We start from the raw sequence: 27189 nt of genomic DNA, 5'->3' as shown, positions 1-27189 counted from the left end.
CCCACGGCATATGGAGATTCCCAGGCTAGGGGTCTAATCGGAGCTGTAGCCCCTGGCCTATGCCAGAGCCACAGCAATGCAGGATCCAAGCCGTGTCTGCAACCTACACCACAGCTCACGGCAACGCCGGATCGTTAACCCACTGAGCAAGGGCAGGGACCGAACCGGCAACCTCATGGTTCCTAGTCGGATTCATTAACCACTGCACCACGACGGGAACTCCCCCAAAACATATTTTAAATTACCTGTGAGTTGGGGTCATAATATAGCCCTGTGGTTGGATCATAATAATATCCTGAAGATTCATCATACTGGTAAGTGGATGTGTCAGGCACTGCTGCAAAAACAAGATCCAGCACACAGTCATTTGCAGGTAAGAAATTGGCTTTACTTCCAATTCTAAGCCACTGAAATGCAGCAGGCCTTAATGATCTTCTTCTCTCACATCCCCAAGTGTCCCTCTGACACCCACAAAGGGAGAGGAACTCTTATTAAACAGAGACAACAACTAAGACCTTCCAACTGTCAACAGCCCCATGAGGTTTAGCTTACCATATTTGGTACCAGGAACTACACCAGTGGGGGAAGCGGCTGGGGCCTGTGTACTTGTGCTAGTGCTAGGCTGTGCTTCCTCAGTCTGGAAAGAACAGCAGCTTCAATATAATTTCAACTGTAAAGCCTCTCAAGAGAACTAAATCACTGCAATCATCCAGCAGGTAGGGCTCCCTGACAGACACACTACAGCAATGATCTAAGGCAATCCTTGAGCAAAACACTTGCTAACAACTTTCTTCCTAAAGGTCAAGTTGAAGCATGCATAGTATAAATATACCCTGTTTGGAATCTTATATTAAAATATATACACAAAACTATTTTATTAGCTAATACTATCAGACAGAGAGAAATAAGTGTGTGTGTGTATATTATTCAACCCTATATCATACAGCAGGAAAAGGTAACACTTGTACAGCAACACAACGTTTCCCCCAGTCATCAGTTCTGTACTTAGGATGATAGGATTACCGGAGAGCCGGGTGTATTGGAGGTTTGGTTATACAGCTGGGGACTCTGAGACACTACAGCTGCTGAGGTGGTGGTCACTGCTGTGCCTGATGACAAACATAGGGGTTAGGAAGAGCTGAGGCACTGAATTCGAAGCCAAATACTGTTATCTGTAATGCCCAATCTAGCATCTGTCTTTGTATATTTCAGTTCTTAACAACCTAATTCCCAGTAAGTTCCCTTGAACCTATTATTTTCATTTTTATAATCCCACTAGAATGTGACACACAAAGTCAAACATTCTATATGACAGCTAAGAAGGAAGGGAAGAACGTCTTCATATCTGCTCTGGGGTTGAGAATCTTCATAATTCTGTAACAAGGAGTTCCCGTCGTGGCACAGTGGTTAACGAATCCGACTAGGAACTATGAGGTTGCGGGTTCCATCCCTGCTGTTGCTCAGTGGGCTGAGGATCTGGCGTTGCCGTGAGCTGTGGTGTAGGTTGCAGACGCGGCTCGGATTCCACATTGCTGTGGCTCTGGCGTAGGCTGGTGGCTACAGCTCCAATTAGACCCCTAGCCTGGGAACCTCCATATGCCTCGGGAGTGGCCCAAGAAATGGCAAAAAGACAAAAAAAAAAAAAAAAAAACCAAAAAAAAAAAACCTCTGGAACAAAAACTAAAGGAAAATCTTAAAGTGACCCTTTTGACTGATGCCTAGACACCACTTTTTTTTTTTTTTTGCATTTTAGGGCCGCACCTGCGGCATATCGAGGTTCCCAGGCTAGAGTTCGAATCAGAGCTGTAACTGCCTGCTTGCACCATAGCCACAGCAATGCCAGATCTGAGCCGTGTCTGCAACCTACACCACAGCTCACAGAAGTGCCAGATCCTTAACCCACAGAGCGAAGCCAGGGATCGAACCTGCAAACTCAGGGTTCCTAGTCGGATTTCTTTCCACTGCGCCATGACGTGAACTCCTAGACACCAGACTCTAGAGCCACACTGTCTCTGATCACCTGAACCCACTTGGGCACCCATGATTCCTAACAACACAGAGAGGGGAAATACCAAATTGAAGTCCAAGGATGAACACTTATCACAACATGGTCTCTAAAAGGTTCCCATCAGCTCCTGATGTACACGAGTGATCCCAATCTTCTCCCAGGATCTTAGGCACATGGTGACAACCTTAAATGTGCCCCCACCCCCAGCTCCCCCATGTCTTGCAGGTAAATGGCTCTTCTAGATTTATTTGGGTCTAGTGAGAATATCTAGTTGAATCTCAATTATATTTACTTAAATAAAAGATAAAAGGGACATAAAATTTATTACCTGATGTAGATGATGCATCAGATTCCAATCCTCCAGCTTGTTGCTGATAAAACTGCTGGTAATCCTGTGAATACTGAAGACAAGTCCACCATTAAAGCTGCTATTCTCAGGCACAGCCTGGAGACCAGAAGTTGGATGCTGGCCAAATCTACTGACCTGAGCATACTGGGCGTAGCCATCTTGGCCTGGTTGCAAGTAACTGTAGTCAACACTGCCTCCTTCACCACTCTGAGACTACAAAATGTCAAAAAAAAGGAAACAGACAAACTTAGTGGATATCAAGTTTTTAAAATGTCATTGGAGAGCTTCCAAGGCAAGCACTGAAGCAGAGGTTACCTCTGTGAATCTGTGTACCACCACCACACTACTTTGAGCAAAAAGATCCTCCATCTCACCTGGGTGGATGACCACTGAGCGGCAGCAATGGCTGTACTAGCCACAGAGAAGGCGCTGACCCGGTTACCATCTGGGAGGACCAAGTCTCTGAAACCATAAAGATCCAATCATGTGATTCTATCTTAGTATGTGTCCAAACACTAACTTCGCACTACCTAGCAAACAGCAATTCACTCCAGCCTTGGTTGGAAGCTCTCTAATGCCAACAAGGCCACATTTCAGAGCAAGGAGGGATTTCCGTGGACAAAGCCCTCAGTAGGCAAGTGTCCCCATAGTATTTCTGTTCCACACTGTACCCTGCCATCTAGTAAGGTGTCTGCTGGATGAGCAATGATACTAGAAACGGGAAATTTACATTGCTAGAGAGAGTGGAGCTCTATATACACGAAGCTGTATATTAGCATGCTTTTCTAGAAGGAAAGGATTATTTCCAGATGGGTTTGCACTGTCCTGAAGCAGTCTGCACAGCACATATTCTCAACCCTTCTGCCATCTTTGTTCTGCTCTGAAGTTTTCTGGCAACTGGTTACTAAGGACAGGAAGAAATAAGCTCTAAAAAGATAAGAAGACAACAACCGTTTCCTTCCAGCCTTGGCAACCAGGAAGGACAGCATCTGGGCGCTTTGGGCGCAGTTAGCAAGGTGTCTGTCCCCAGGCAAGAGTGTGGATGCAATAGTTTGAAGTGAGGACAACAAAGCCACTCACTTTCTGGCACTTTTTGCAAAATCAACCCCAATAGTTTTGCCATCAATTTTCAAAGGAGGATGGAGGCTCTGTAGTATCTGAAGCAGCTGAGAAGCATCCTAAAAGAGAATGTGAAGAAAAATAATCTTGTCATTTAATTGAAAATCTCTCCCTACCACCTATCCCATTCAAAGAAGTATTTTAAAAGAAGAGCAATTCAGAGTTCCCTTTGTGGCTCAGTGGTTAACTAATCCAACTAGGAACCATGAGGTTGTGGATGTGATCCCTGGCCTTGCTCAATGGGTTAAGAATCCGGCATTGCCGTGAGCTGTGGTGTAGGTTGCAGACATGGCTCGGATCTGGTGTTGCTGTGGCTCTGGCTCTGGCTGGCGGCTACTGCTCTGCCTAGACCCCTAGCCTGGGAAGCTCCATATGCTGCCAAGCGTGGCCCTCAAAAAGACAAAAGACAAAACAACAACAACAACAAAAACGGAAGAGCAATTCATTATTATTTGTGGGTATGAAATCTCAAGGAAAAAAAAAAACCCTCCTTCCTCCAGAACATGAAGGTATCCAATATTATTTTATTTAATTTTGCTTTTTAGGGCCACACCTGTGGCATATGGAAGTTCCCAGGCTAGGGGTCTAATCAGAGCTGTGGCTTGCTGGTCTACGCCATAGCCACAGCAATGCCAGATCTGAGCCATGTCTACAAGGCCAGGGATCGAACCTGCGTCCTCATGGATACTGGTTAGGTTTGTTAACCACTGAGCCACGATGGGAGCTCCGGTATCCAGTATTATTAAAAGAATAAATGCTAAATCAATCCAAAACAAAGCAAAGCATGAAGAAAGGATGAAATCATGGCTTAAACTTCAGTGATGCCAGTTACTTACAAGTATATATGTTATTTTTACCACTTAACTGAAGTCATGAGTCAGTAATTCAGCACTACAATAACTGTCACTATGTAGTCTTGAACTTTGGGCTCAAGGAGCCTTACATATAGTATCACAATTGGATGAACTACATTTGCCTATTAAAGCTCAGTTTCTTTTAAACGGAAAGATTTAACAAACTCCTCACCATTGCAGAAGACAGCTGCACAAACGCGAAACCTCTGTTCTGCTGGGTCTGTTTATCTTTTATGAGGCGAATGTTATTGACAGCTAAGGACGCGTAGGGAGACAGCGCTGTCATGATGGAATCCACCACAGTGTGTGGAGCTATGTTTCGAAGTATGATTGCTGGGGGTGAATGAGACAAATGACATATGTATGCATTCCGACCACCAATGACTTTCCAGGCAGGTTCAAATACAAACAAATGCTGAGAGGTTTCTAGTACATGTGATTCTTGAACAATGCAGTGGGGTTAGAGGTGCTGACCCCACCCCCACCCCAACCATGCAATCAAAAATCTGTGTATAACCTTACAGTCAGCCCTCTGTACTGGTAGTTCCACAGCCCCAGATTCAACCAATAGCAGATGGTGTAGTACTGTACAATTTATTGACAATAAAAAGCATATAAGAAGACCCACACAGTTCAGACCCATGTTGTTCAAGGGTCAACTGTGTATATTCCACTTTGACATGGAGAAGATTGTAAAAACCAATCTTTTTTTCTTCCTGTGCCACAGCAGTGACACCAGATCCTTAACCAATTGTGACACAAGAGAATGCCTAAAAACCAATCTTTCATGAGACAATCTGAAGCTGTCATTCCTCATTAAAAAAGGATATAGAACAAAAAAATCCAATGGAGGTCAACTTTCCACATAAAGGTCAGAAGATTACATTTGAACTTACTATCACAGTAGTAATCCACAGACTGAACTGATTCTGTGGTTCCAGGGGGCACTTCCTGTTCAGAATCTATAAAAAGAGGGGAAGACTCAGTAATTGAAGACAAACAATAAACCAATGCAAAGAAAAACATTCAAACAACAAAGTTTTAATTTAATTTTTTATTTTATTTATTTTTAATTTTTTTTTGTCTTTTTTTTGCTCATTCTTGGGCCGCTCCCACGGCATATGGAGGTTCCCAGGCTAGGGATTGAATCGGAGCTGTAGCCACTGGCCTATGCCAGAGCCACAGCAACACGGGATCCGAGCCACATCTGCAACACCGGATCCTTAACCCACTGAGCAAGGGCAGGGACCGAACCCGTAACCTCATGGTTCCTAGTCGGATTCATTAACCACTGCGCCACGACGGGAACTCCCAAAGTTTTAATTTTAAATAAATATAGTAGTGATTTTTTTCTTTTATAGCCATTTGTGGTTATAGTACAACCCCATTAATTGACACAAATATAGATTTTTCTTGGCATGCCTATGTCATGTGCAAGTCCCTGGGCCAGGGATTGAACTTGCGCCACAGCAGCAACAACGCAGGATCCTTAACCCACTATGCCACCAGGCAACTCCTAAATGAATTTTATTATTATTTCTAAGTTTTTTCTTTTCTGGCCACTCTGTTGCATACGGTGCTTGCAGGCCAGGGATCAGATGTGAGCCACAGTTGCAACTTATGCTGCAGCTGGAGCAACGCTGGATCCTTTAACCAACTGTGCTGGGCCAGGGATCGAACCTGCATCCTGGTGATGTAGATATCACTGATCCCAATGCACCACACCATAAACTATTACTATTATTTTTGGTTGTGCCCGTGGCACACAGAAGTCCTTGGGCCCAGGATCAAACCCACGCCACAGCAGTGACAATGCTGGATCCTCAATAGCCAGGCTACCAGGGATCTCCTTGATGTGAACTTTAAATGCGGAATGCAAAAACTGGGCCAGTGGAGGACAGACACTACCTCGATACAAAAGTAAAGCAGATGAGCAGATGCAGAACACACCAGGCAAGCAGACTTTATTTTGGAAATTTAAAGAACTATCTGCACTCTCACAATCATCAGCAACATCTACCTAACCTAAGGTAAGAAGGTTTAAGAAGAGTATATACATTACTCATTTAAATGCCTTTTTCTCAGGTTCACAGACAAACCCATTAGTCAGGTTTAAATACATAGTCCAAATAGCTAAATCTGGACTTACCAAACTTGTCTGCTCCACATCGGAAGCATTTTAGTCTTTTCCTGAAATTGTTAAGGCAGCACTGGAAAAAAAAAAAAAAAAAGTTTTATCTATAATTATTTATCACAGTAAGCCAGGCTTACTGTAACAGTGTGGGTTAGAGTAATAGGGAATAGGGTCAGTGAGCAACAAAAAACAGAAAGTGACAGCATGTATCTAAGACAAAGGAGTATTAACCTAAAAATTCAGAATGCTTTGTTATGTGAATTCTCTTAAGAAAAACAAACTGTGATGTATTTTGAAGTAGAATTCCATTTTTATCAAGTTGGGGAAGTCAGTTCACCCCAAATCCTTTTAGCAAGCTACTGGAAAACTTCTCCCTTTTATCACAAGAGCACTATATGGACCACTCTATAAACACAAATATGATGTGAAGAGAATACTGTCTAGACCCCTGCTGGATATGGGACATGTGAAGAACAGAATTTGAGTACTCTCAAAATATCAATGGCAACAGAAGTTCAAAATGGTGCACTGGTGACAGGACCATAACAGACCTTATATAATGTGAGCAGGGTCACAAAGAGCTTTGCTAATGTAATTAGGAAACTGCCAAAAGTTGAGAGCTCTGGAATTCAAGAAACCATACAAGTGAAACAAACTTAAAATCTCAACTGAAAAACTGGGCTTAGAACCCAGATCTTTAAAAAAAAATCTCTCATGTTTGAGGGATTCCGTCCTCTAATACCTACTCAGGAAAACCCAAGAAAGTCACAAAGCACAAAAATCACCTTATAATAAAAGCTGGTGATTGCATACTTACTAGTTTCCTTGTTTGGGCAAAGAAACAAACAGAAAATAACAAAACCCAGAAAAAGTTTTGTCTGTCTGGGAAGAACACATGCTTACCTTGTTACAAAGCCAATCTTCAAACTTAGGTCTGGGATTGCTATAATGCATTGCGATATGCTTTCCTTGAATCACCAACTTTTTCTGTAAAAAAAGAAGTAATTAGTTATTTCCATTGTGAGGAACGTGTGTCCATTTTCCCAGGGCAGAGCACACTTCGGAAAAATCAGTGCTCTGGAATTAAATGGACAACATACGGGGAGGACCAACCACCGCCACCTATACTCTGCCCATCCAATCCTTCAGATAGGCAGTAAGAGAATGGGATGCGGAGTAAAGGTAAACGGAGTCAGGGAGTGCTGAGAAAGCTGCCACACACTAAACGCTGACATGCACCAGGCCGTGTCTCCAGCAGAGACAGAAGTCCTAACGTTCAGCATTGACAGGCTGCCTGAGAGTGACAGTCTATTTCAAAAAGCAGAAGACACAACTTTCCCAGTTCTGATGTTGTCTCCTACTTCAGCCCTTAAACATGGTGTCCTTGGGCTTCACTTCACTTTTTCCCCAGGCCCCCATCTTTATGCAAAGTGAAAGCCTTTATTTTTCCCCTTCCCCCATATTCCTGCTTCAGGATGTGTCCTTTGGGGGACAATGGGAAGGAACTCATTTTTAAAGGGAATCTGGTTACAATTTTCTCAGGAGGGACTATTCTGAATGCCATCGACTCTAAAACAGCTAAATAAGATTTCTTCCTGCCAACTCCAACCACGTGATGTCCTGAGTGAAAGATGCGTCTTTCAGTGAAATAGATGGTACTCTCTTCGAGACGAGTAACCAGGAGGCCAATGAAGTTTCTTCAGGGGGTTAGGAAGTTTGTAAATGTTCATATACCACCTCATCCTTCAAGTCAACCACATGACTAAAGGGACTTAACTTTCAAAGGTCAAAACTCTGAGCTGAATCAGTCTAGCCAAGAGTACACCCAGCACCTGCCCCCAAAGAGCCTTCATTTAACAGGAAAAAAAATTTTTTTTCTTGGGGGAGGGGAAGGGAGTGGGATGTTCTGACACTGTCAGAACAGATTTAAGTAGGAGGTTAGATATCCAAAAAATTTTAAAGGAGTCTAACCCCTCTAAACATACATACTGTTGAGCAATTTGATTCTTGCAAATCCTGGAAGAGTTAAAGACATGCTGTGAATGTTGTCTCTGCAATATCTAAAGGCAAGACTGCATGTCTGGCCAAGAGGGAAAAAGCTGAAGGGCCATCCACTCACTGTGTTATACAGAAGCAAAAACAAAGAGGCTGGGAGATATGTCAACAGATCATCCCATTAGAAGGGATATGTGCTAGGGGAGACTCCAAACTACCACTGAGTCCCTAATCCTATTGGCCTTTTATTTTTGGAGTGAATTTGAATTGTAATGAAATATTACACATTAACATAGCTTTGTATACATTAAAATTGTGGAGATCTTCAAGTGTCTTACAGGTTTTAATTTCCTAGGAGCTTTAAACTCCCAGACAAGTAATTCTGATATATTCACTGCATTAAAAGATGCCATCATGTAAAGAAAGTGGACTCACATAACACTTGCATATACTCTGAATTTATCAGGATGGTGTCATGGTATGAAATGAATGAAGATCTACTTTTATATGACCAGATTGTCACCTCTGGGTTAAGGAAATAGGCTGAAAAATCTAACAAATCAGTCAATCAAAATGTACCCCCCATTCCTGAGTCTTGCTATAAATGACAATAAATTACCAAAGAATATAACTCTTATTTATGAGTGACAAATCATAAAATGCTGCAGAAAAGCAACATAATGAGTTAAGCAAACTTCCCCAGAATGCACTTGGTTAAGGCATTCGATACTGTGCTTTGGAGTTCTTGCAAAAAATGTTATTTAAGTGCCAAGCACTGAACATTATCTTTTTTTTTTTTTGTCTTTTTACCTTTTCTAGGGCTGCTCCCGCAGCATACAGAGTTCCCAGGCTAAGGGTCTAATCAGAGCTGTAGCCACCGGTCTACACCAGAGCTGCAGCAATGCGGGATCCGAGCCGCATCTGCGACCTACACCACAGCTCACGGCAATGCTGGATCCTTAACGCACTGAGCAAGGCCAGGGATCGAACCCACAGCCTCATGGTTCCTAGTCAGATTCGTTAACCACTGCACCACGACAGGAACTCCTGAACATTATCTTGACAAACTGTAGAACACTTCAGTTAATGCTGCATCAAAGAATCATCAATGATTTGCTTTGAAGAGACTATAAAAGGTATTCTCAAGGAGATTAGAATGTTAATGCCACTCTAACTAGATCAGACAGTGGCAGGACATCAGCTCCCAAGCCAGTCTCATCAGACTTATTGTTCATAAATTCTACTAGGTCCTTAAATAGTTCTTGAAGACCCATATGAGCAGTTATGCCTCCAAGAGGCTTGTGATCTCAAAGCAGAAATAAAGAGTTTCTTATAAAATTTCTGTAGCAGACTTCTTTTATACTCTCTTCACTGTCAAATTGAGAGTTAGATATTCTAAGATTACTCTCAATTGACATAATAAATAGGAATATAATCAGGCAAGGAAAGAGGAATATTTGAGATGTTCAAGATATTCAGGGGTTAACAAAGCCCTGCCAGGTAGCCACGTTTAAAGGCAGAGCAAATTCTGCAATGTAGTGGTGCTTTGCACGGTATTTATTCTAGTAATATCAATTTTAATATATACAAAGCTTTTCTTTTTTAAAAGTCACTCCTTTGGAACAAACCACTCCTTCAACCTTTTTTTTTTTTAATTGTACAGACTTGTTCCATTTTCATGAATATCTAGACTTGGTGAGTGAAGCAACCTGATTGGCTTCCATCCAGCTGGTAGCATCTTGCAAGTGATAAAACTCCACGAAGGCGAAACCACGGCTTACACCTAGAGACAGCATTCAGATATAGACGGGATACTCGTGTTAGTCAGTTCCTTTATAACAGGTGAATCTCTCTCCCACTGCTTCAACACTGCGTGACAAAGCCAATTGGGAAGCAGCTTTACAAATGTGACTTGACTTGGGGATCTTCTTGATACTTTGCCATGGCAAGGAACCAAGCCGCCTGAACTAAATGCCACTCGATCTGATTCCACGCTTAAAAAGTAACCATGCAACCGACTACAAACAGTCAAACAAGGAGTTTATAAATCACTACTTACCGAAGAAAAAAAAGCCCCTAGAAACAAAGTTTTTAAAAAGGTCCTCAGATGCTTCCTAACATCGTTTTCAAAGAGTCACATTCCTTAGCCATGGCAAACCTTTCATTCTGAATTCATGTGCTTGAAGATTGGGGATATCAGGATGTTCTTTAGGGACTGAGGTGGGAATGGGGAAGAGAACCAGAATAGCAGGAACTAAGCAACCTCTCACCTGTTTTCCTCTTCATCAGCCTCACGTCCGCAGGCTGAGGGCCTTCAAATGATTCCATCATTTCTCGAATCTGAACAGGGTTTTACAGATTTATAGTTAAAGATTCAGCCACAAACTACTCCACACTTAAAGAGAGTTCAAGGATTCATCAACTGCTTAATTAGCCAAGCTTTTAAAACTTCTATCATCAAAATGTAATTATTCTAAAAATGGAATAAAGGCAGGAATACTTCTCACAGAAAATGATATAACAGATTTGAATTGTTTTTTTTTTTTTTTAAGGGCCACACCCACAGCATATGGAGATTCCCAGGTTAGGGGTTGAATTGAAGCTCTAGCTGCTGGCCAGACCTGAGTCGCATCTGCAACCTATACCACATCTCATGGCAACACTAGATCCTTAATGGCTGAGCAAGGCCAGGGATCGAACCTGCGTCCTCATGGATGCTAGTCAGATTTGTTTCCACTGAGCCATGATGGGAATTCCCTGAAGGCATTCTTTTTGTGCTGACTAGGTCTTTCCTCAAGCACAATTATTTACGTTGTGACACACGATATTGCTCATGGTAAGTTCACATGGAGGTTGTCCCTCAAGCCTCCTTCCTTTAGTCTAATTTTGTCTTTTGTTCTAAAAGACCAAAGAGAAAAATGAGATTTAAAAGAGGCAGAATAGGAGTTCCCGTTGTGGCTCAGAGGAACCGAATCTGACCAGCATCCATGAGGACCCAGGATCTATCCCTGGCCTCACTCAGTGGGTTAAGGATCTGTTGTTGCTGTGACTGTGGTCTACACCAGTGTCCACAGCTCTGACTTGACCCTTAGCCTGGGAACCTCCATGTGCCATGGGTGCGGCCCTAAAAAGACAAAAAAAAATCAAATAAAATAGAGGCAGAATATCTGACTGAAGCAGCTAAGGTTGCTGCGGAGGCGGCACAGGTTCAACCCCAACCTGGCATGGGGAGGAGGCACAGGTTCAATCCCCAACCTGGCATGGTTGGTTATTACCTGGTGTTGCTGCAGCTGTGGGCACAGGTTGCAGATATGGCTCAGATTCAATCCCTGACCTGGGGAACTTCCATGTGTCGCATGCACAGCCACAAAAAAAAAGAAAAAAAGAGGCAGAAGATATGTCACTATCCTCTGAATTCAATGACCAAGAATCAATAGCCAAAAAATGAGGAACCCCCCTTAAGATAAATATTTTCTGTTAAGTTCCCTGGTAGCAAAGTGGGTTAAGGATCAAGCACTGCCACTGCTGTGGCTTGGGTCGCAGCTATGATCCAGGTTTGAGCCCAGGCCCTGTAGCTTCTGTATGCCACAGGCATGGCCCCAAAAAATTTTTTTTTCTTCACAATGTCTTCAAGAAATAGTTTTCCTGTATTTACATTAATGATAAAAGTTAACAAAGCTCATAATACTCTTAGGCTCTTAGTATATAAACATTAATTGAGCCCAAAGAAAGACTTCTGGCTAGTAGGCTTGTTACTGATGTCAGATCAAAGCCCTATTAGAAAAGATAAAATACATTAAAAGTACCTTAGTCTCTTTATCAATCACACTAGGCAGCAATACTCCCAGGAAAAAAACCAGGGCCAAATTTGTGAAGCAGATTCTTAGTGGCCCCAACTTTCCATAATTATGGGTGAACGCTGCAGGATTCTCAATCCTCATTGTTTGTGGATTCTCTACTTGTGGAGCTGCCTATTCATTAAAAATTTTAACTCCAAATCAATACCTAACCTATAGTGCTCTGATGGTCATTTGAAAACATGTGCAGAGTAGTGAAAACATTTGAGTTGCCTCATGCACATGTTCCCGGCAGAGGTGATGCTCTGCCTTGTTTCAGCTTTTTCTTTTTTTGGTCTTTTCTTTTCTCCCTAGGGCCACCCGGCAACATATGGAGGTTCCCGGGCCAGGGGTCTAATTGGAGCTGTAGCCGCCGGCCTGCGCCACAGCCACGGCGACTCAGGATCTGAGCCTCGTCTGCAACCTACACCACAGCTCGCGGAAATGCTGGATCCTTAACCCACTGAGCAAGGCCAGGGATCAAACCCCAAACCTCATGGTTCCTAGTTGGATTCGTTAACCACTGGGCCATGATGGGAGCTCCGAGCTTTTTTCTTTCATTTTTTTTTTTAAGGGCTGCACCTGAGGCATATGGAGGGTCCCAGGCTAGGGGTCCAATTGGGAGCTGTAGCCACTGGTCTACGCCACAGTCACAGCAACACAGGATCTGAGCCGCATCTTCAACCTGTACCATAGCTCACGGCAATGCTGAATCCTTAACCCACTGGGCGAAGCCAGAGATTGAACTCTCATCCTCATGGATGATAGTCAGATTGTTTCTGCTAAGCCACTACAGAAACTCCTCAGCGTTCATTTTTTAAAACAAGTGTCCTACTCACAGTCTATTTAGTTTTATGTTTTTCACTTTTTTCTGGCCACGCCTGTGAGATGCAGGAACTCCTGGGCCAGGGATTGAATCTGTGCCACAGCCATGACAATGCCGGATCCTTAGCTGCTAGGCCACCAAGGAACTCCCTGCGTTTTTGTACTTTTTGTTGGTGATACACTGTTTACAAAGTACAGGGCTGGAGTTCCCATCATGGCTCAGTGGTTAACGAATCCAATTAGGAACCATGAGGTTGCTGGTTCAATCCCTGGCCTTGCTCAGTGGGTTAAGGATCCAGCGTTGCTGTGAACTGTGGTGTAGGTCGCAGACAAGGCTTGGATCCCGAGTTGCTGTGACTGTGGCACAGGCCGGTGGCTACAGCTCTGATTAGACCCCTGGCCTGGGAACCTCCGTATGTGCTGAGGGAGCGGCCCTAGAAAAGGCAAAAAGACCAAAAAAAAAAAAAAAAAAGGACAGGGCTGAAGTGCTGTCTAGTGTTTCTAAATCCAAGAAGGAAGGATATGATGTCCTTTACAAAGAAAATGTGTATGTTAGAAAAGCTTCATTCACACGAGTTACAGTGCTGTTGGCTGTGAGGTCCATGCTAATGAATTCACAATATATATTAAATAAGGCACCTCTAAACAGAAACACACACGAATCAAGGCTGTATATTGATCCGTTGATAAAAATGTGAATAGAGACTCACAGAAACCTAACTTTATATTTTTCCTAAGAGCATATTGTTCAGTATTCCCTGTGGCTTTATAGACTGTAGCTACCACAAATAAGAAAAATCAACCCTGGGAGTTCCCGTCGTGGTGCAGTGGTTAACGAATCCGACTAGGAACCATGAGGATGCGGGTTCGGTCCCTGCCCTTGCTCAGTGGGTTGACGATCCGGCATTGCCGTGAGCTGTGGTGTAGGTTGCAGACGTGTCTCGGATCCCACGTTGCTGTGGCTCTGGCGTAGGCCGGTGGCTGCAGCTCCAATTAGACCCCTAGCCTGGGAACCTCCATATGCCGCGGGAGCGGCCCAAGAAATAGCAACAACAACAACAAAAGACAAAAACAAAAAAGAAAAATCAACCCTATTTTTTTCAAAGAGTATGAGAAGTGCTACACAGAAGTAGACCCAACCACTTGACTCAAGTTCATACTTGGTAACATAGTTAACATAGTCACCAGAATAACTACAGTTTCTATAAAAGCAGTGCTATATAGTAACATATACAGTAACATACTTAATTAAAGATAGTTACTCTAAGAATTCACATGTTCAGTGGGAGAACTAAAAAACTAACAAATAATAATGAAAGTGATAAACTGAAGTTCAGGAGATATTTTAAATACTATAATTTTAAAATAAAGATTTGGCATTGTCATTACTGTGCCTCAGGTTCGATACCTGGCCCGGGAACTTTCACATGACGTGGGCATGCCCGCCCCTGCCTGCCTCAACCCAAATGTTTTAAAGATCTCAACAAGCAAATTTCCTACGAATAGTGTCAATATTTGAAAACCTGAGGAATTCTACTTTGAAAACATACCCCTCCCCACCACCTCAGTGTGCAGTGGCTTGATGTGGGAATCTCAGTTCCCAAACCAGGGACTGCACCGAATCCTAACCACTAGACTACCAAGGAATGCCCCAGCACCTGCCTTCTTATGGTAAGCACTTCTAAGAATCTTGAAATACATAAGTATTATATTCTTGCTTCATTACCAAAAGGGAAGGCCCCCATAATTAGCTAGGGCATTGCTGTCCCCATGCCACCCACTTTCTCTATGAGTTCCCAGGGCCACAGACCTAATAGATTCAAGATGACAATATGATCAACAAGTATACTTTCCCCCAAAGTATATTTTGCCCCTGGAGTTCCTGTCGTGGCACAGTGGTTAATGAATCCGACTGAGGTTGCGGGTTCGATCCCTGGCCTTGCTCAGTGGGTTAAGGATCTGGCATTGCTGTGAACTGTGGTGTAGGTTGCAGACGAGGATCGGATCCCGCGTTGCTGTGGCTCTGGTGTAGGCTAGTGGCTACAGCTCCGATTCGACCCCTAGCCTGGGAACCTCCCTATGCCACAGGAGAGGCCCTAGAAAAGGCAAAAGACCAAAAAACAAGAACAAAAAAACCCCAAAAAACCAAAATATACTTTCCTCAACTGACTCTTGCAGGATTTGCCTCCCCTGCGCCACAAAACAGAGCTGCAGCTACCTAAGCTCAGCTATGCCTTCCATCAACCCCTCCACCATTCTAACTTGCACAGGTTTTGTTAATAGGCAAAAACCTTAGTAGCTTTCTTTTATACTTTGCTGAACTTTCAGGCTCCAGCACTGGCCCTCAAAGCACCTTCCCATCCACTCCCTCCTACCCAAAGTCTTTTCTTTTTTAAAAATTTAATTTAATCTGGAGTTCCTGTCATGGCTCAGTGGTTAACACCCGACTAGTATCTACGAGGATGCAGGTTCTATCCCTGGCCTTGCTCAGTGTGTTAGGATCTGGAGGTTGCCTTGAGCTGTGGTGTAGGTCGCAGAAATAGCTCAGCTCCCACGCTGCTGTAGCTGTGGTGTAGGCTAGCAGCTACAGCTCCGAGTCAACCCCCAGCCTGGGAATCTCCACATGCCGCAGGTGCGGCTCTAAAAAAACAAAAACAGGAGTTCCCATCGTGGCGCAGTGGTTAACGAATCCGACTAGGAACCATGAGGTTGCGGGTTAGATCCCTGTCCTTGCTCAGTGGGTTAACAATCTGGCGTTGCCGTGAGCTGTGCTGTGGGTCGCAGACGCTGCTTGGATCGCACATTGCTGTGGCTCTGGCATAGGCTGGCAGCTACAGCTCCGATTGGACCCCTAGCCTGGGAACCTCCATATGCTGTGGGAGTGGCCCAAGAAATGACAAAAAGACAAAAATAAATAAATAAATAAATAAACAAAAACAAAAAAATAAAAGTAAAATAAAAAAATAACAATCTAATTTTTGAAAGGTTTTCATTTTTTCTATTATAGCTGGTTTACATCGTTATGTCAATAAATTATTTTTATTAGGGGAATATGAGTTTGGTGGGTTTTTTTTTGACCATGTATGTGTGGCATGAGCAAGTTCCCAGGCCAGGGATCAAACCTGCACTCAGCAGGATCCTTAACCCACTGTGCTACCAGGGAATTCCCAAAGTGTTTAATTTCAGTCAAATCAGACTGGTCAGGGCCAGTCCACACCTTTTCCTCAGTTCTCTACCACATCAAAACATTTCTATGCCTTAGGAATCAGCTCAACTAATATCTCCCTGTAGCCCTTCCTTACCCTCCACTAGAAACCACTTCCCTTAAGGAAGCCTCCAGAGCTATTCCACAGAACCACTTTTAACAGGACCTCTTCCAGGACTTCCTGTAGTGGCTCAGTGGAAATGGAATCTGACTAGTGTTCATGAGGATGCAGGTTCAATCCCTGGTCTCGTTCAGTGGGTTAAGGATCTGATGTTGCCGTGAGCTGTGGTGTAGGCTGCAGATATGGCTTGGATCTGGCGTTGCTGTGGCTGTGGCATAGGCTGGCAGCTATAGCTCCAACTGGACCCCTAGCCTGGGATCCTCTGTGTGCCACAGGTGCAGCCCTAAAATAAAAAAAGACAAAAAACAAACAAAAAAATCAGGACCTCTTCTAACATCTATCCCTTTCTACTCTGCCTTGTCTTCATTATCTGCTGACCTTACTATTATTCCTTCTTAAGCTTTTATGAAGCAGGATCATGGTTCCGCATTACTAGTGTAAAGGTACATACTGTAGTGAGTGTGCTGTGGATCCGCTAATGCTAATAGTGGACCACTAGTAACTCTATCATCCCATTTGTCACTTCCAGTGTTTAGAAGACTAAGGCTGTGTAAGCTTTCTTTTCTTTTCTTTTTTTCCTTTTCTAGGGCCACTTCCCGAGGCATATGGAGATTCCCAGGCTAGGGGTCTAATCAGAGCTGTAGACCCTGGCCTACACCAGAGCCACAGCAACTTGGGATCCGAGCCGCATCTGCAACCTACACCATAGCTCCTGGCAGCGCCGGATCTTTAACCCACTGAGCAAGGCCAGGAATTGAACCAGCAACCTCATGGTTCCTAGTTGGATTCGTTAACCACTGTGCCATGACAGGAACTCCTAAGGCTGTGTAAGCTTAATATTTTTCTTCAGCTGTCTAAAATTTACCAAAATATAAAATAAAAAATAAAATTCCACACCTCACACCATGCACAAAAATAAAATCAAAATAACTTAAAGATCTAAACATTAAGACAAGATACCATAAAACTCCTAGAGGAAAATAAAGATTAAACATTCTCTGACATCAACTACACAAATGTTTTCTTAGGTCAGTCTTCCAAGGCAATAAAAATAAAAACAAAAATAAACCAATGGGACCTAATCAAATTGACAAGCTTTTGCAGAGCAAAGGAAACCATTTAAAAAAACAAACAAACAAACAAAAAAACCCAAAGAGAGTTCCCATCGTGGCTCAGTGGTTAGCGAATCCGACTAGGAACCATGAGGTTGCGGGTTCAATCCCTGGCCTTGCCGTGAGCTGTGGTGTAGGTCGCAGACTCGGCTCAGATCCCACGTTGCTGTGGCTCTGGCGTAGGCTAGTGGCTACAGCTCCGATTCAACCCCTAGCCTAGGAACCTCCATATGCCTCGGGAAGCGGCCCTAGAAAAGGAAAAAAGACAAAAAACAAAACAAAAAAGACAAAAAACAAAACAAAAACCAAAAAGACAACCTATGGAATGGGAGAAAATAGTTGCTAATGATGCAACCGACAGGGCTTAAGCTCCAAAATATACAAACTTATACAACTCAATAGCAGAAAAACAACCCAAATGAAAAATGGGCACACCTAAATAGACATTTCTCCAAAGAAAATGTATGGATAGCCAATGGGCACATGAAAAAATGCTCAACATCACTAATTATTAAAGAAATGCAAACAAAAAATACAATGAGGGGGGTTCCTGTTGTGGCTAAGCTGGTTAAGAACCCAACCAGTATCCATAAGGATGTGGGTTCGATCCCTGGCCTCACTCTGAGTTAAGGATCTGACGTTGCTGCAAGCTGCAGTGTAGGCCATAGATGTGGCTCAGATCCCATGTTGCTATTGCAGTGGCTGTGGTGTAGGCCAGCAGCTGCAGCTCCAATTTGACCCCTAGCTGAAGGAACTTCCATATGCCGCAGGTGTGGCCCTAAAAAGATAATGGTTATCATTAACATGTCTACAAATAACAAATGCTGGAGAGGGTGTGGAGAAAGGGAACCCTCCTACACTGTTGGTGGGAATGTAAACTGGTACAACCACCATGGAAAAAAGTATAGAGGTTCCTCAGAAAACTAAACATAGAAGTGCCATAATAATCTAGCAATCTCACTTCTGGGCATATAATCCAGACAAAACTTTCACTAGAAAAAATACCTGCACCCTTATTTCATTGTAGCATTATTGGCAATAGCCAAGACATGGAAACAACCTAAATGTCCGCCAAGAAATGAACCAATCGAGAAGATGCAGTACACAAACACAATGGAATTCTACTCATCCATAAAAAAGAACAAAATAACGTCACATTTGCAACATGGATGGAACCAGAGATTCTTATACTGAGTTAAGTCAGAAAAGAAACTCAAATACCATATGACATTACTTATATGTGGAATCTAAACTATGGCACATGAGTTTCCATTGTGGTAGAGCAGAAATGAATTTGATTAGTATCCATGAGGATGCAGGTTCAATGCCTGGCCTCAACCAGTGGGTCAGGGATTTGGCTTTGCTGCGAGTTGTGGTGTAGATTGCAGACATGGCTCGGATCACGTATTGCTGTGGCTGTGGTGTAGGTAGGCAGCTATAGCTCTGCTTTGACCCCTAGCCTGGGAATTTCCATATGCCATGGGTGTGGCCCTAAAAAACAAAAAAAAAGTATGGCACAGATGAACCTATCTACAGAATGGAGAGAGACTCAGACATGGGAGAACAGACTTGCAGCTGCCAAGAGGGAAGGGGAAGAAGTGGAATGGACTGGGAGTTTGGGGTTTGTATATGCAAACTATTACACTTAGAATAGATAAGCCATGAGGTCCTGCTGTATAGCACAGGGAACTATATCCAATCACTTGTGATAGAACATGACAGAAGATAATATGAGAAAAACAATGTATACATATGTATAACTGGGTCACTTCACTGTACAGCAGAAATTGACAGAACACCATAAATAAACTATAATAAAAAAATTAAAAATAAATAAAATAGGAGCTCTTGCTCTGGTACAATGGGATAGGCAGTGTCTTGGGAGCACTGGGACACGGGTTTGATCCCCAGCCGGTACAGTAGGTTAAAAATCCAGTGTTGTTGCAGCTGCGGCTTAGGTTGTGACTGTGGCTCGGATGTGATCTCTGGCCCAGGAGCTCCATATGCCTTGGGGTGGCCAAAAGTGAAAAATAAAAATAAAATTCAGTGAACATTAGTCAGAACATTACTCTGAATATTCCATGATACTTGCACAATACTGTCTATTTATATCTTTTAAAAATGTATTTCAGGAGTTCTTGCTGTGGTACGGTGGGTTAAGAATCTGACTACAGTGACTTCTGATGCTGCGGAGGCACTGGTTCAACTCCTGGCCCAGGAACTTTCATATGCCATGGGTGTGGCCATAAAAGAATGTATTTCAAAACATCACGTTCATGGAGTTCCTGTCGTGGCACAGCGGAAATGAATCTGACTAAGGAACCATGTTCGGTCCCTGGCCTCGCTCAGTGGGTTAGGGATCTGGCGTTGCTGTGAGCTATGGTGTGGGTCGCAGACGTGGCTTGGATCTGGTGTTGCCGTGGCTGTGGCTATGGCTGGCAGCAACAGCTCCAATTGGACCCCTAGCCTGGGAACCTCCATATGCCTCGGGTGTGGCCCTAAAAGGACAAAAGACAAAAAACAAACAAAAACAAAAACAAAAAAAACATATCACATTCATTTCACAAACTGCATTAGCTGGGCAACCTCCTGCATTCAAGGGTTGGGAATACACATAAGAAATTCTGTCTGCTAAGTCAGGAATGGGTTCAAGCAGAAAAAAGTACATTGGCAGAACAATGGACATATCCAAAGTGGCCTGCAGGAAAGCAAATGGTAGATATGGCTGGAAGGAATGGGTGAGGGCCAAAGATACCAATGGAAATCAGGCAATGTCCAGTACACCAAAGTCCTACGTGGCCAGTCTGAGAGGTGAGGAGCCAGGCTTTTCAATAGACTTTCCAGAGGTTTCAAATGGAGAATACAATTTCCATCAAGTCAAAAGGTGGCCAAATCATAAAATGTTCTTACTGATGTATCCTCAGTGAATAAGTAGCCAGTTCAATAAAAATGTACTGACTACCTAAGGGCTACTGAAGGAATAAGAACTGCTCCCTGTAGTTAAGGAACTTCTGAAAACCTCTACACTGACCTTCAAAGCCTAAATATAAATGGTAATTTAATTATGAACCAAGGTAAGAGAACTCCACCCTAAATATAGAAACTAGACAGTAGCTTGAGATAAAATAACACAAGAAAATAATGAAAGAGGCTCAAACTTTGTTGTGCCTACTAGATGACTCATTAGAACTGTTGGTTCCCCTTACATCGCTCTCCGTGATGGTGATAGGAAGGCCGCGAAGCATGATGGTCTTGCTCTCCCTCTCATCACTGATGTCATGCCTATAGTCATGCTCGCCATAGTCACCATCTGAATGGTAGCCATCTTCAGATCGGTCACTGTTCCTTCTTTCACGTTCTCTCTGATTTACAATAAACAAAATTATAATTCAAATCACACCAGGCTTACTTATATCCTTTGATTCAGTCCCTGCACTCTCAGGTATTTATCTTTAGGAACAGAGATAATTTAAGAACTCCATGATGATGTTTTCTAAAACAGCAAAAAAACAAAACCAGAAATCCCTAAACCTGGCAACAATCATTTAGTTCAGGGAGAATAGTTCAACAACTCACCATACAATATATGAACACACAAACAGTATTACTTGCTATAATAAGACTATTTGAATGGGAAAAGAAAAAAAAAGTGCAAGATTATGTGGGCACCACAATTACTTCTGAACAAAGTATATTATGATGTTAAACTACAACTTTTAGAATCACGTCTGAGGCACAGGGATGGTATATAATTATGCCCCAACTGCCTCATTTTAAAAATGGGAATAACATCTACCTTATAATGTTGTAATGAGACCTGAGTTCATCTAAGTCAAGTGCTCAAAAGAGTGCCTGATGCATGGTGAGCCCTATGTCAACCCTAGCCAGTCTTCTACTACTACAGGGCTCAGTCTGTCTTTGAGGGTTATAATCAAGTCAAACAGATTTTAGAATAATAAAGAATTTGAATATAATTTTACATTTGAGAGATTTCCACATCTGGTCTTATTTCAAGAATCTTGGAGCTTCCGTGCATAATTCTAACAATTTATAGTTCATAACTCTAACAACTCCATAAAGAGTTGCTGGTCACTCACCTCTGGACTGTCATAGTCTCGGTAGTCATCGTATCGATCACCCCTCCGATCATCACTAGATCTTTTATAATCTGAGTCCCTCCGCCTGCTTCTTGATTCACGCTCATCACGGTCATCCCTGTCTATGATGGAACCATACCTTCCACTGCGCTCTGTTCTACTCACTCTGTCAGGGGAAATAATTTTCATTTACTCTCAAGTATATCACATTTTGTCCCTTTAGAAAATAAGTTTGAAAAACATACACCCCGCATCTCAGTTTATAAGATATCCAAATAGTTCAATGTATCTCTTAAAAATTTTCACCGAATTCCAATTTACAAAGACAACCGTTGAGAAAACATCTATATCCTTCAATGCACAGGTAGTTTTCAGGAATTCATACTAAATCTAAAAATTCAGCTATCAAATATTTGGGTCTAATACTTTTGAGAGAGTTAGGCTAGTTTCATTCTGCCTTCCCCCCAAGCCTGTGGTCCATATCACTTCTTTCATCCCTTATTTCAGATCCTAGTGATCAATCCAAGAAGAGTGCAATTACAGTTACTTCTCAGTATAGATTGGTTCCAGGACCCACTGCAGATTCCAAAACCCATGAACGCTCAAGTCTCAGGGTCAGCCCTCTGTGCATGCTGTTTTGCATCCACATTCAAACAACTATGGATCGTGTGGTACTATATTTATTGAAGAAAACTCAATAAATAATTGGACCTGCACAATTCAAATCTATTTTAAAGGTCAGTTGTATTGGCATTTCACTCAATTTCAAAGAACATGTCCTGACTTGTCCATTCTGAAGGATATCTCACTACTGAGAAATGGACCAACAACCTGGATGATTTAAGTGTTGTTTCTCATTAGGCAGTTAACCAAGTTCATCTGTTAGACATAACTAGCACCATCAGAGAATATTTTTCCCCACAACAGCTGATTTATTTTTGGTTACTGGGCAGCACTGGGCTTCACAGAAAAATATAATAACAAGAAGCCTAATTTCATTTGACCACAGATATAAATAATTCTTTAATAAATTGCTTACCAGGTTCATAAAACTACTGTGTTAGAAAGACAAAGGAAAGGCTTTTTATAAAGGCCTCATTTAGAGTAAACACATTTAATAAAAAGAAACGAATGAAACAAGTAGTCTAGGACAATTCCATCATATGCAATATGTGGCTAAAAGACCCTAAAACGGAAATGTTAAATTTATTTGGAACCACCAACTACTGACAAAGCATTAAAACAATGATATCATATGACATGAACATTTTCCTGAGTCTCAATGGACCATCAATTTGATCGCTCACTGGGACTGAACTCAATACTAAGAAGGTAGCTGGCTGAATAAGTAAAGGTTGTGTGTTTAAATCAAATGCTTTGAGCTTTGAGTGAGAGAATCTACAGATGCTCTCATCTTAATTTTCTACTAATTATTTAGCAGTTTTTCTTTCTTCTTTTTAAAAATGTAATCCATGGTCCAAAGCTTCTCAGCTCTATAATCTGGACCATCTTATCATGGAGGTGAAAACTGGCAGTCACTGATTGCTTTCTACAGCTAGGTACTGTGCAAAGTGCCAGAATGTATGATCTCCTAGCTTCTGCCACTGGCCGTTACCAACACTGGGAACCCTCAGCGACTACTTCACTCTGCCCTTCTTTGCCCAGTTCTTTGTTACCCTTCAGTCATCACCGTTGAGAATACTTTCTCCAGGAAATTTTCCCTAAGTGTTCTAACAGCACCCTCAACTTCTTTTGTCACAGCACAGTTCACTCAGTATTTTAATCTCTAATCAAACTGTGTGCTTGTGAGAGCAAGTATGAAAATGCTCACAGCAATGCCTGACACAAAAGACACTCAAATATTTGTTTGATAAACAATTTTTTTTTTAATTCAGAATCTTTTTTTTTTGTCTTTTGTCTTTTTTGTTGTCGTCGTTGTTGCTATTTCTTGAGCCGCTCCCGCGGCATATGGAGGTTCCCAGGCTAGGGGTCGAATCGGAGCTGTAGCCACCGGCCTACACCAGAGCCACAGCAACACGGGATCCGAGCCGCGTCTGCAACCTACACCACAGCTCACGGCAACGCCGGATCGTTAACCCACTGAGCAAGGGCAGGGACCAAACCCGCAACCTCATGGTTCCTAGTCGGATTCGTTAACCACTGCGCCACGACGGGAACTCCTGATAAACAATTTTTAACAAATATTTCAGTCCCTACTGAAATGTTGAGATCAAAGGCATGTACAGGAATAACTTACCGTTTGTCTGAACCCATTGTCCTACTGAAGATCTAGCACACTGCTCCAAAAGGTTCAAATTTTGTCTTTTCTAGGAGACAAGAAAGATTGGTTGCTGCAAATCTGAGAGATTACTTAAGTCAACTGTTCCATAAACTGGGACACTACTGAGACTGGAATGTCATCAAACCCTTACCAGTAATTATTTAAGTTGGGGGTGGGGAGGGAGGTGGGAACAAACTGTCAACATTAAAATCAAGCTAAAGTTTTGTTAACAATGAGCATAAAAAGATTAAATATACTTTAAAATATCACATTCCATATTCATAACAAACCCATAAAACAGAAGATTCATAAAGCAGAAGATTCATTTCCTGTTCCTACCCTAGGATTACAATGCAAAAAGGGCACAGCTGCAATCAGCTTTCTGTGTTCTGGATCAAGGCAACTCCAACCGGGTAGTTAAAACATTAACCAAAGTTTCTTTACTAATAAAAGGAGCAAAATGAAGTTTAAAAATTACTGATAAAAAACTTAAAATCTTTCAGAAACCCGATGCTGAGCTGACTGAAATCTACTCCATTTATAACGCAACGGCTGGTCCAAAGCTGTTTCAATCAGACAAGAGCAAACCTCGACATGACTTAATTCCTAGGTAACAATAACCACCCCAGAGGCTGCCAGCCTGGCCCCGCGGCGCACAGGGAGTGATACAACATCACACAGCTAGACGGCGTTCGATGTGTGTAAGGTCCGAGAAACTAGTTACAGCCGTCCCTGGCGCCTGTTAAAGAACATCTGCTGAATTAATAAACGGAAAAGAACCATCTGGGAGAAACAAGGCATTGGGTATAATCTCTGATGCAGCCCCTGATCGCCTGGGCAGTGCCCGGACCCACCTCCGTGGGGTGTCGCGGCTGAGATGGCGGCGCCACGGCTTGCGCGACCGACTCAGGCGTCCTGCTTTCTCTTCCTGCCTGCACACGCGCCTTCTCCCAAGAGATTCCCAGCCCGAAGATCAGCCTTCACCTAACAGCTTTCACCGAAGCTGCGGGGCGATGGCGGCTGGAGACTACCAGGGCGCCCCTGAGAAGTACCCGAAACAGACGACGATTCAGTTCAGCTGGGGAGTCAGAAACACGTCCCGGTAGGGGTACACTCAAAGCCCGAAAAAAGCAGGCCTCGAACTGGGCGGCAGAACGCCCTGTGAAAGTTGACAATGCTGGTGGCGAGGAGGGGCGCGGCCCTCCAAAGCCTCTGGTAGCCCTTCGGGAGATCTGGCTGGGGCTGATGGGCCGCCGCCCGCGGCTGACAGGAAGGCTCTACAGAGTCTACCCCAAGAGCAAAAACCTCCAGTCATTACGGGTGGATGCCGCACTTACCCCCAAGAAAGACAGAAGTAGCAGCAGTAGCGGTTTTGTGCTCCAGAATTGCAGCAGGGTCCACCGCTTCACAAAATGGCGCCTCCGTCGAAGGCCGTCTCCTACCCAGAGTACCTCGCGCCTATCCCTTCCCCTCCTCCCCCGCCTCCTAAGGAGAAGTCCAATCCACGAAGGTTTTTGGCTGCGCGAGGGCTGCTGGGAAGTGTGGTCGCTAGGGCAGCCTGTCACTTAACTACGCCCAGTGTCAATTTCCTGCGTATTTCTCTTTCTTCAAAACCACCGCCAAGTCCTCAATCTGTCTTTTGCAGAACTCTTACCTTTATTAGGCAAAGTAATTGTTTGCCTTGGCTACAAAGGTCTTAGAGAGTACAGTTTGCTTTCACTGATAGGATGTAAACCATTACGATTAATCTGGCTTTAAGAGAAGGAACATAGGTTGATTGCCTATTGCATCATTGAAAAGTAGATTAGATTATTGGGCCACAACCTTTACAAATAATATATTTTTATTTTAATGACCTAGGAAGTGAGTATTAAACCCATTTACAAGTGAGGAAATTGAGGTTTATGGAAATTAAGATGATTTTTTTTCTTTTTTAGGACCCCACCCTGCATCATAGAGAAATTTCCAGGCTAGGGGTCCAGTCGGAGCTACAGCTGCTGGTCTACCCCACAGCCACAGCAATGTGGGATCCGAGCCCCCGTCTGCGACCTACATCACAGTTCAAGGCGACAACATATGCTTAACCTGCTGACCTTAACCCACTGAGCAACGCCAGGGATTGAACCTGCATCCTCATGGATGCTATTGGGTCCATTACCGCTGAGTCCCACGGGAAATTCAAGACGACTTTTTTTGGTCTTTTAAAGGGCCACACCCGCGGCATATGGAGGTTCCCAGGCTAGGGGTCTAATCAGAGCTGTACCCACCGGCCTACAATAGCAACACCAGATCTGAGCTGCTTCTGCGACTTAGGCCTCAGCTCAGGGCAACTCGGGATCCTTAATCCACTGAGCTAGGCCAGGGATGGGACCCGAAAGCTCATGGTTCCTAATCAGATTCCTTTCCGCTGCACCACAACGGGAACTCCTGAAGACTATTCTTGAAGGCAGTCCAGGATATCATTCCATTAATATTAGTCTAAGGCAAGGGCTCAGGGAAGTTATATACCAGGGTTATTTTAAGAGTTATCACTTGGCCTTCCTTTTTTCTTTCTTTCTTTCTTTTTTTTTTTTTTGTCTTTTTCCTTTTCTAGGGCCGCTCCTGCAGCATACGGCGGTTCCTAGGCTAGGGGTCTAATAGGAGCTATGGCCACCGGCCTACAGCAACGTGGGATCTGAGCCGCGTCTGCAACCTACACCACGGCTCACTGCAACACTAGATTCTTAACCCACTGAGCAAGGCCAGGGATGGAACCTGCAACCTCATGGTTCCTAGTCGGATTCGTTAACCACTGCACCACACCGGGAACTCCTACTTGGCCTTCTTTCTAAGAGCATCTCGAAGTTAACAGCCAAAACCAACCTTGTCTCCTTCACAGCTTTCCCTGGACTGTGAGTGGCAATTCCCTGCTTCCAGTTACTCAGGACAAAAACCTTGGAGTCATCCATGACTCCTTTTTCCTTGCACCCAATTGGTCAGCAAATCCTGTGGACTGTCCCTTTAAAATATATCTTGGACCTGACCACTTCTACCTGCCTCAACTACTCTTCACCTAGTCAAAGCCACTATCACTATCCTTTTTGGGAGGTAGGGGTAGGGCAAACTTGGCATGCATAAGTTCCCAAGCCAGGGACCAAACTCATGCAAGGGCTGTGACCCAAGACACAGCAGTGACAACACTGGAACTCCTGTTCCCCACCCCCCACCCCGAGAGGTCTTCTTTTTTTTTTTTTTTTGTCTTTTTAGGGCCAAA

General features: G+C 43.3%; 1 protein-coding gene across 2 annotated transcripts in view; it reads right to left on the bottom strand.

Moving 5' to 3' along the window:
- Nucleotides 1–25421, bottom strand: part of RBM5 (RNA binding motif protein 5) — a 33313-nt gene extending 7892 nt beyond the window's left edge. The window contains exons 1-17 of one of the 2 annotated variants that reach the window (XM_047774707.1): nt 25274–25421; nt 23913–23982; nt 21656–21821; nt 20765–20920; nt 10730–10799; nt 10169–10242; nt 7368–7451; nt 6480–6540; nt 5227–5292; nt 4503–4663; nt 3438–3535; nt 2732–2819; nt 2493–2570; nt 2337–2409; nt 1024–1109; nt 553–637; nt 246–337 (exon numbers count right to left, since the gene is read on the bottom strand). In XM_047774707.1, coding sequence (XP_047630663.1) covers nt 246–337; nt 553–637; nt 1024–1109; nt 2337–2409; nt 2493–2570; nt 2732–2819; nt 3438–3535; nt 4503–4663; nt 5227–5292; nt 6480–6540; nt 7368–7451; nt 10169–10242; nt 10730–10799; nt 20765–20920; nt 21656–21821; nt 23913–23929 — 1455 coding nt within the window. In that variant the 5' untranslated portion in view covers nt 23930–23982; nt 25274–25421. Of the gene's footprint in view, nt 1–245; nt 338–552; nt 638–1023; nt 1110–2336; nt 2410–2492; nt 2571–2731; nt 2820–3437; nt 3536–4502; nt 4664–5226; nt 5293–6479; nt 6541–7367; nt 7452–10168; nt 10243–10729; nt 10800–20764; nt 20921–21655; nt 21822–23912; nt 23983–24790; nt 24811–25273 lie in introns of those variants that run through there. The other variant, XM_047774712.1, reaches the window with a different exon arrangement.
- Nucleotides 25422–27189: the final 1768 nt, after the last annotated feature.

The sequence above is a fragment of the Phacochoerus africanus genome, chromosome 1 (assembly GCF_016906955.1).
Source record: "Phacochoerus africanus isolate WHEZ1 chromosome 1, ROS_Pafr_v1, whole genome shotgun sequence".
Classification (NCBI taxonomy): Eukaryota; Metazoa; Chordata; class Mammalia; order Artiodactyla; family Suidae; genus Phacochoerus; species Phacochoerus africanus.
Note: the sequence above shows the minus strand (reverse complement) of the source record. Positions and strands in the feature narration are given on the sequence as shown.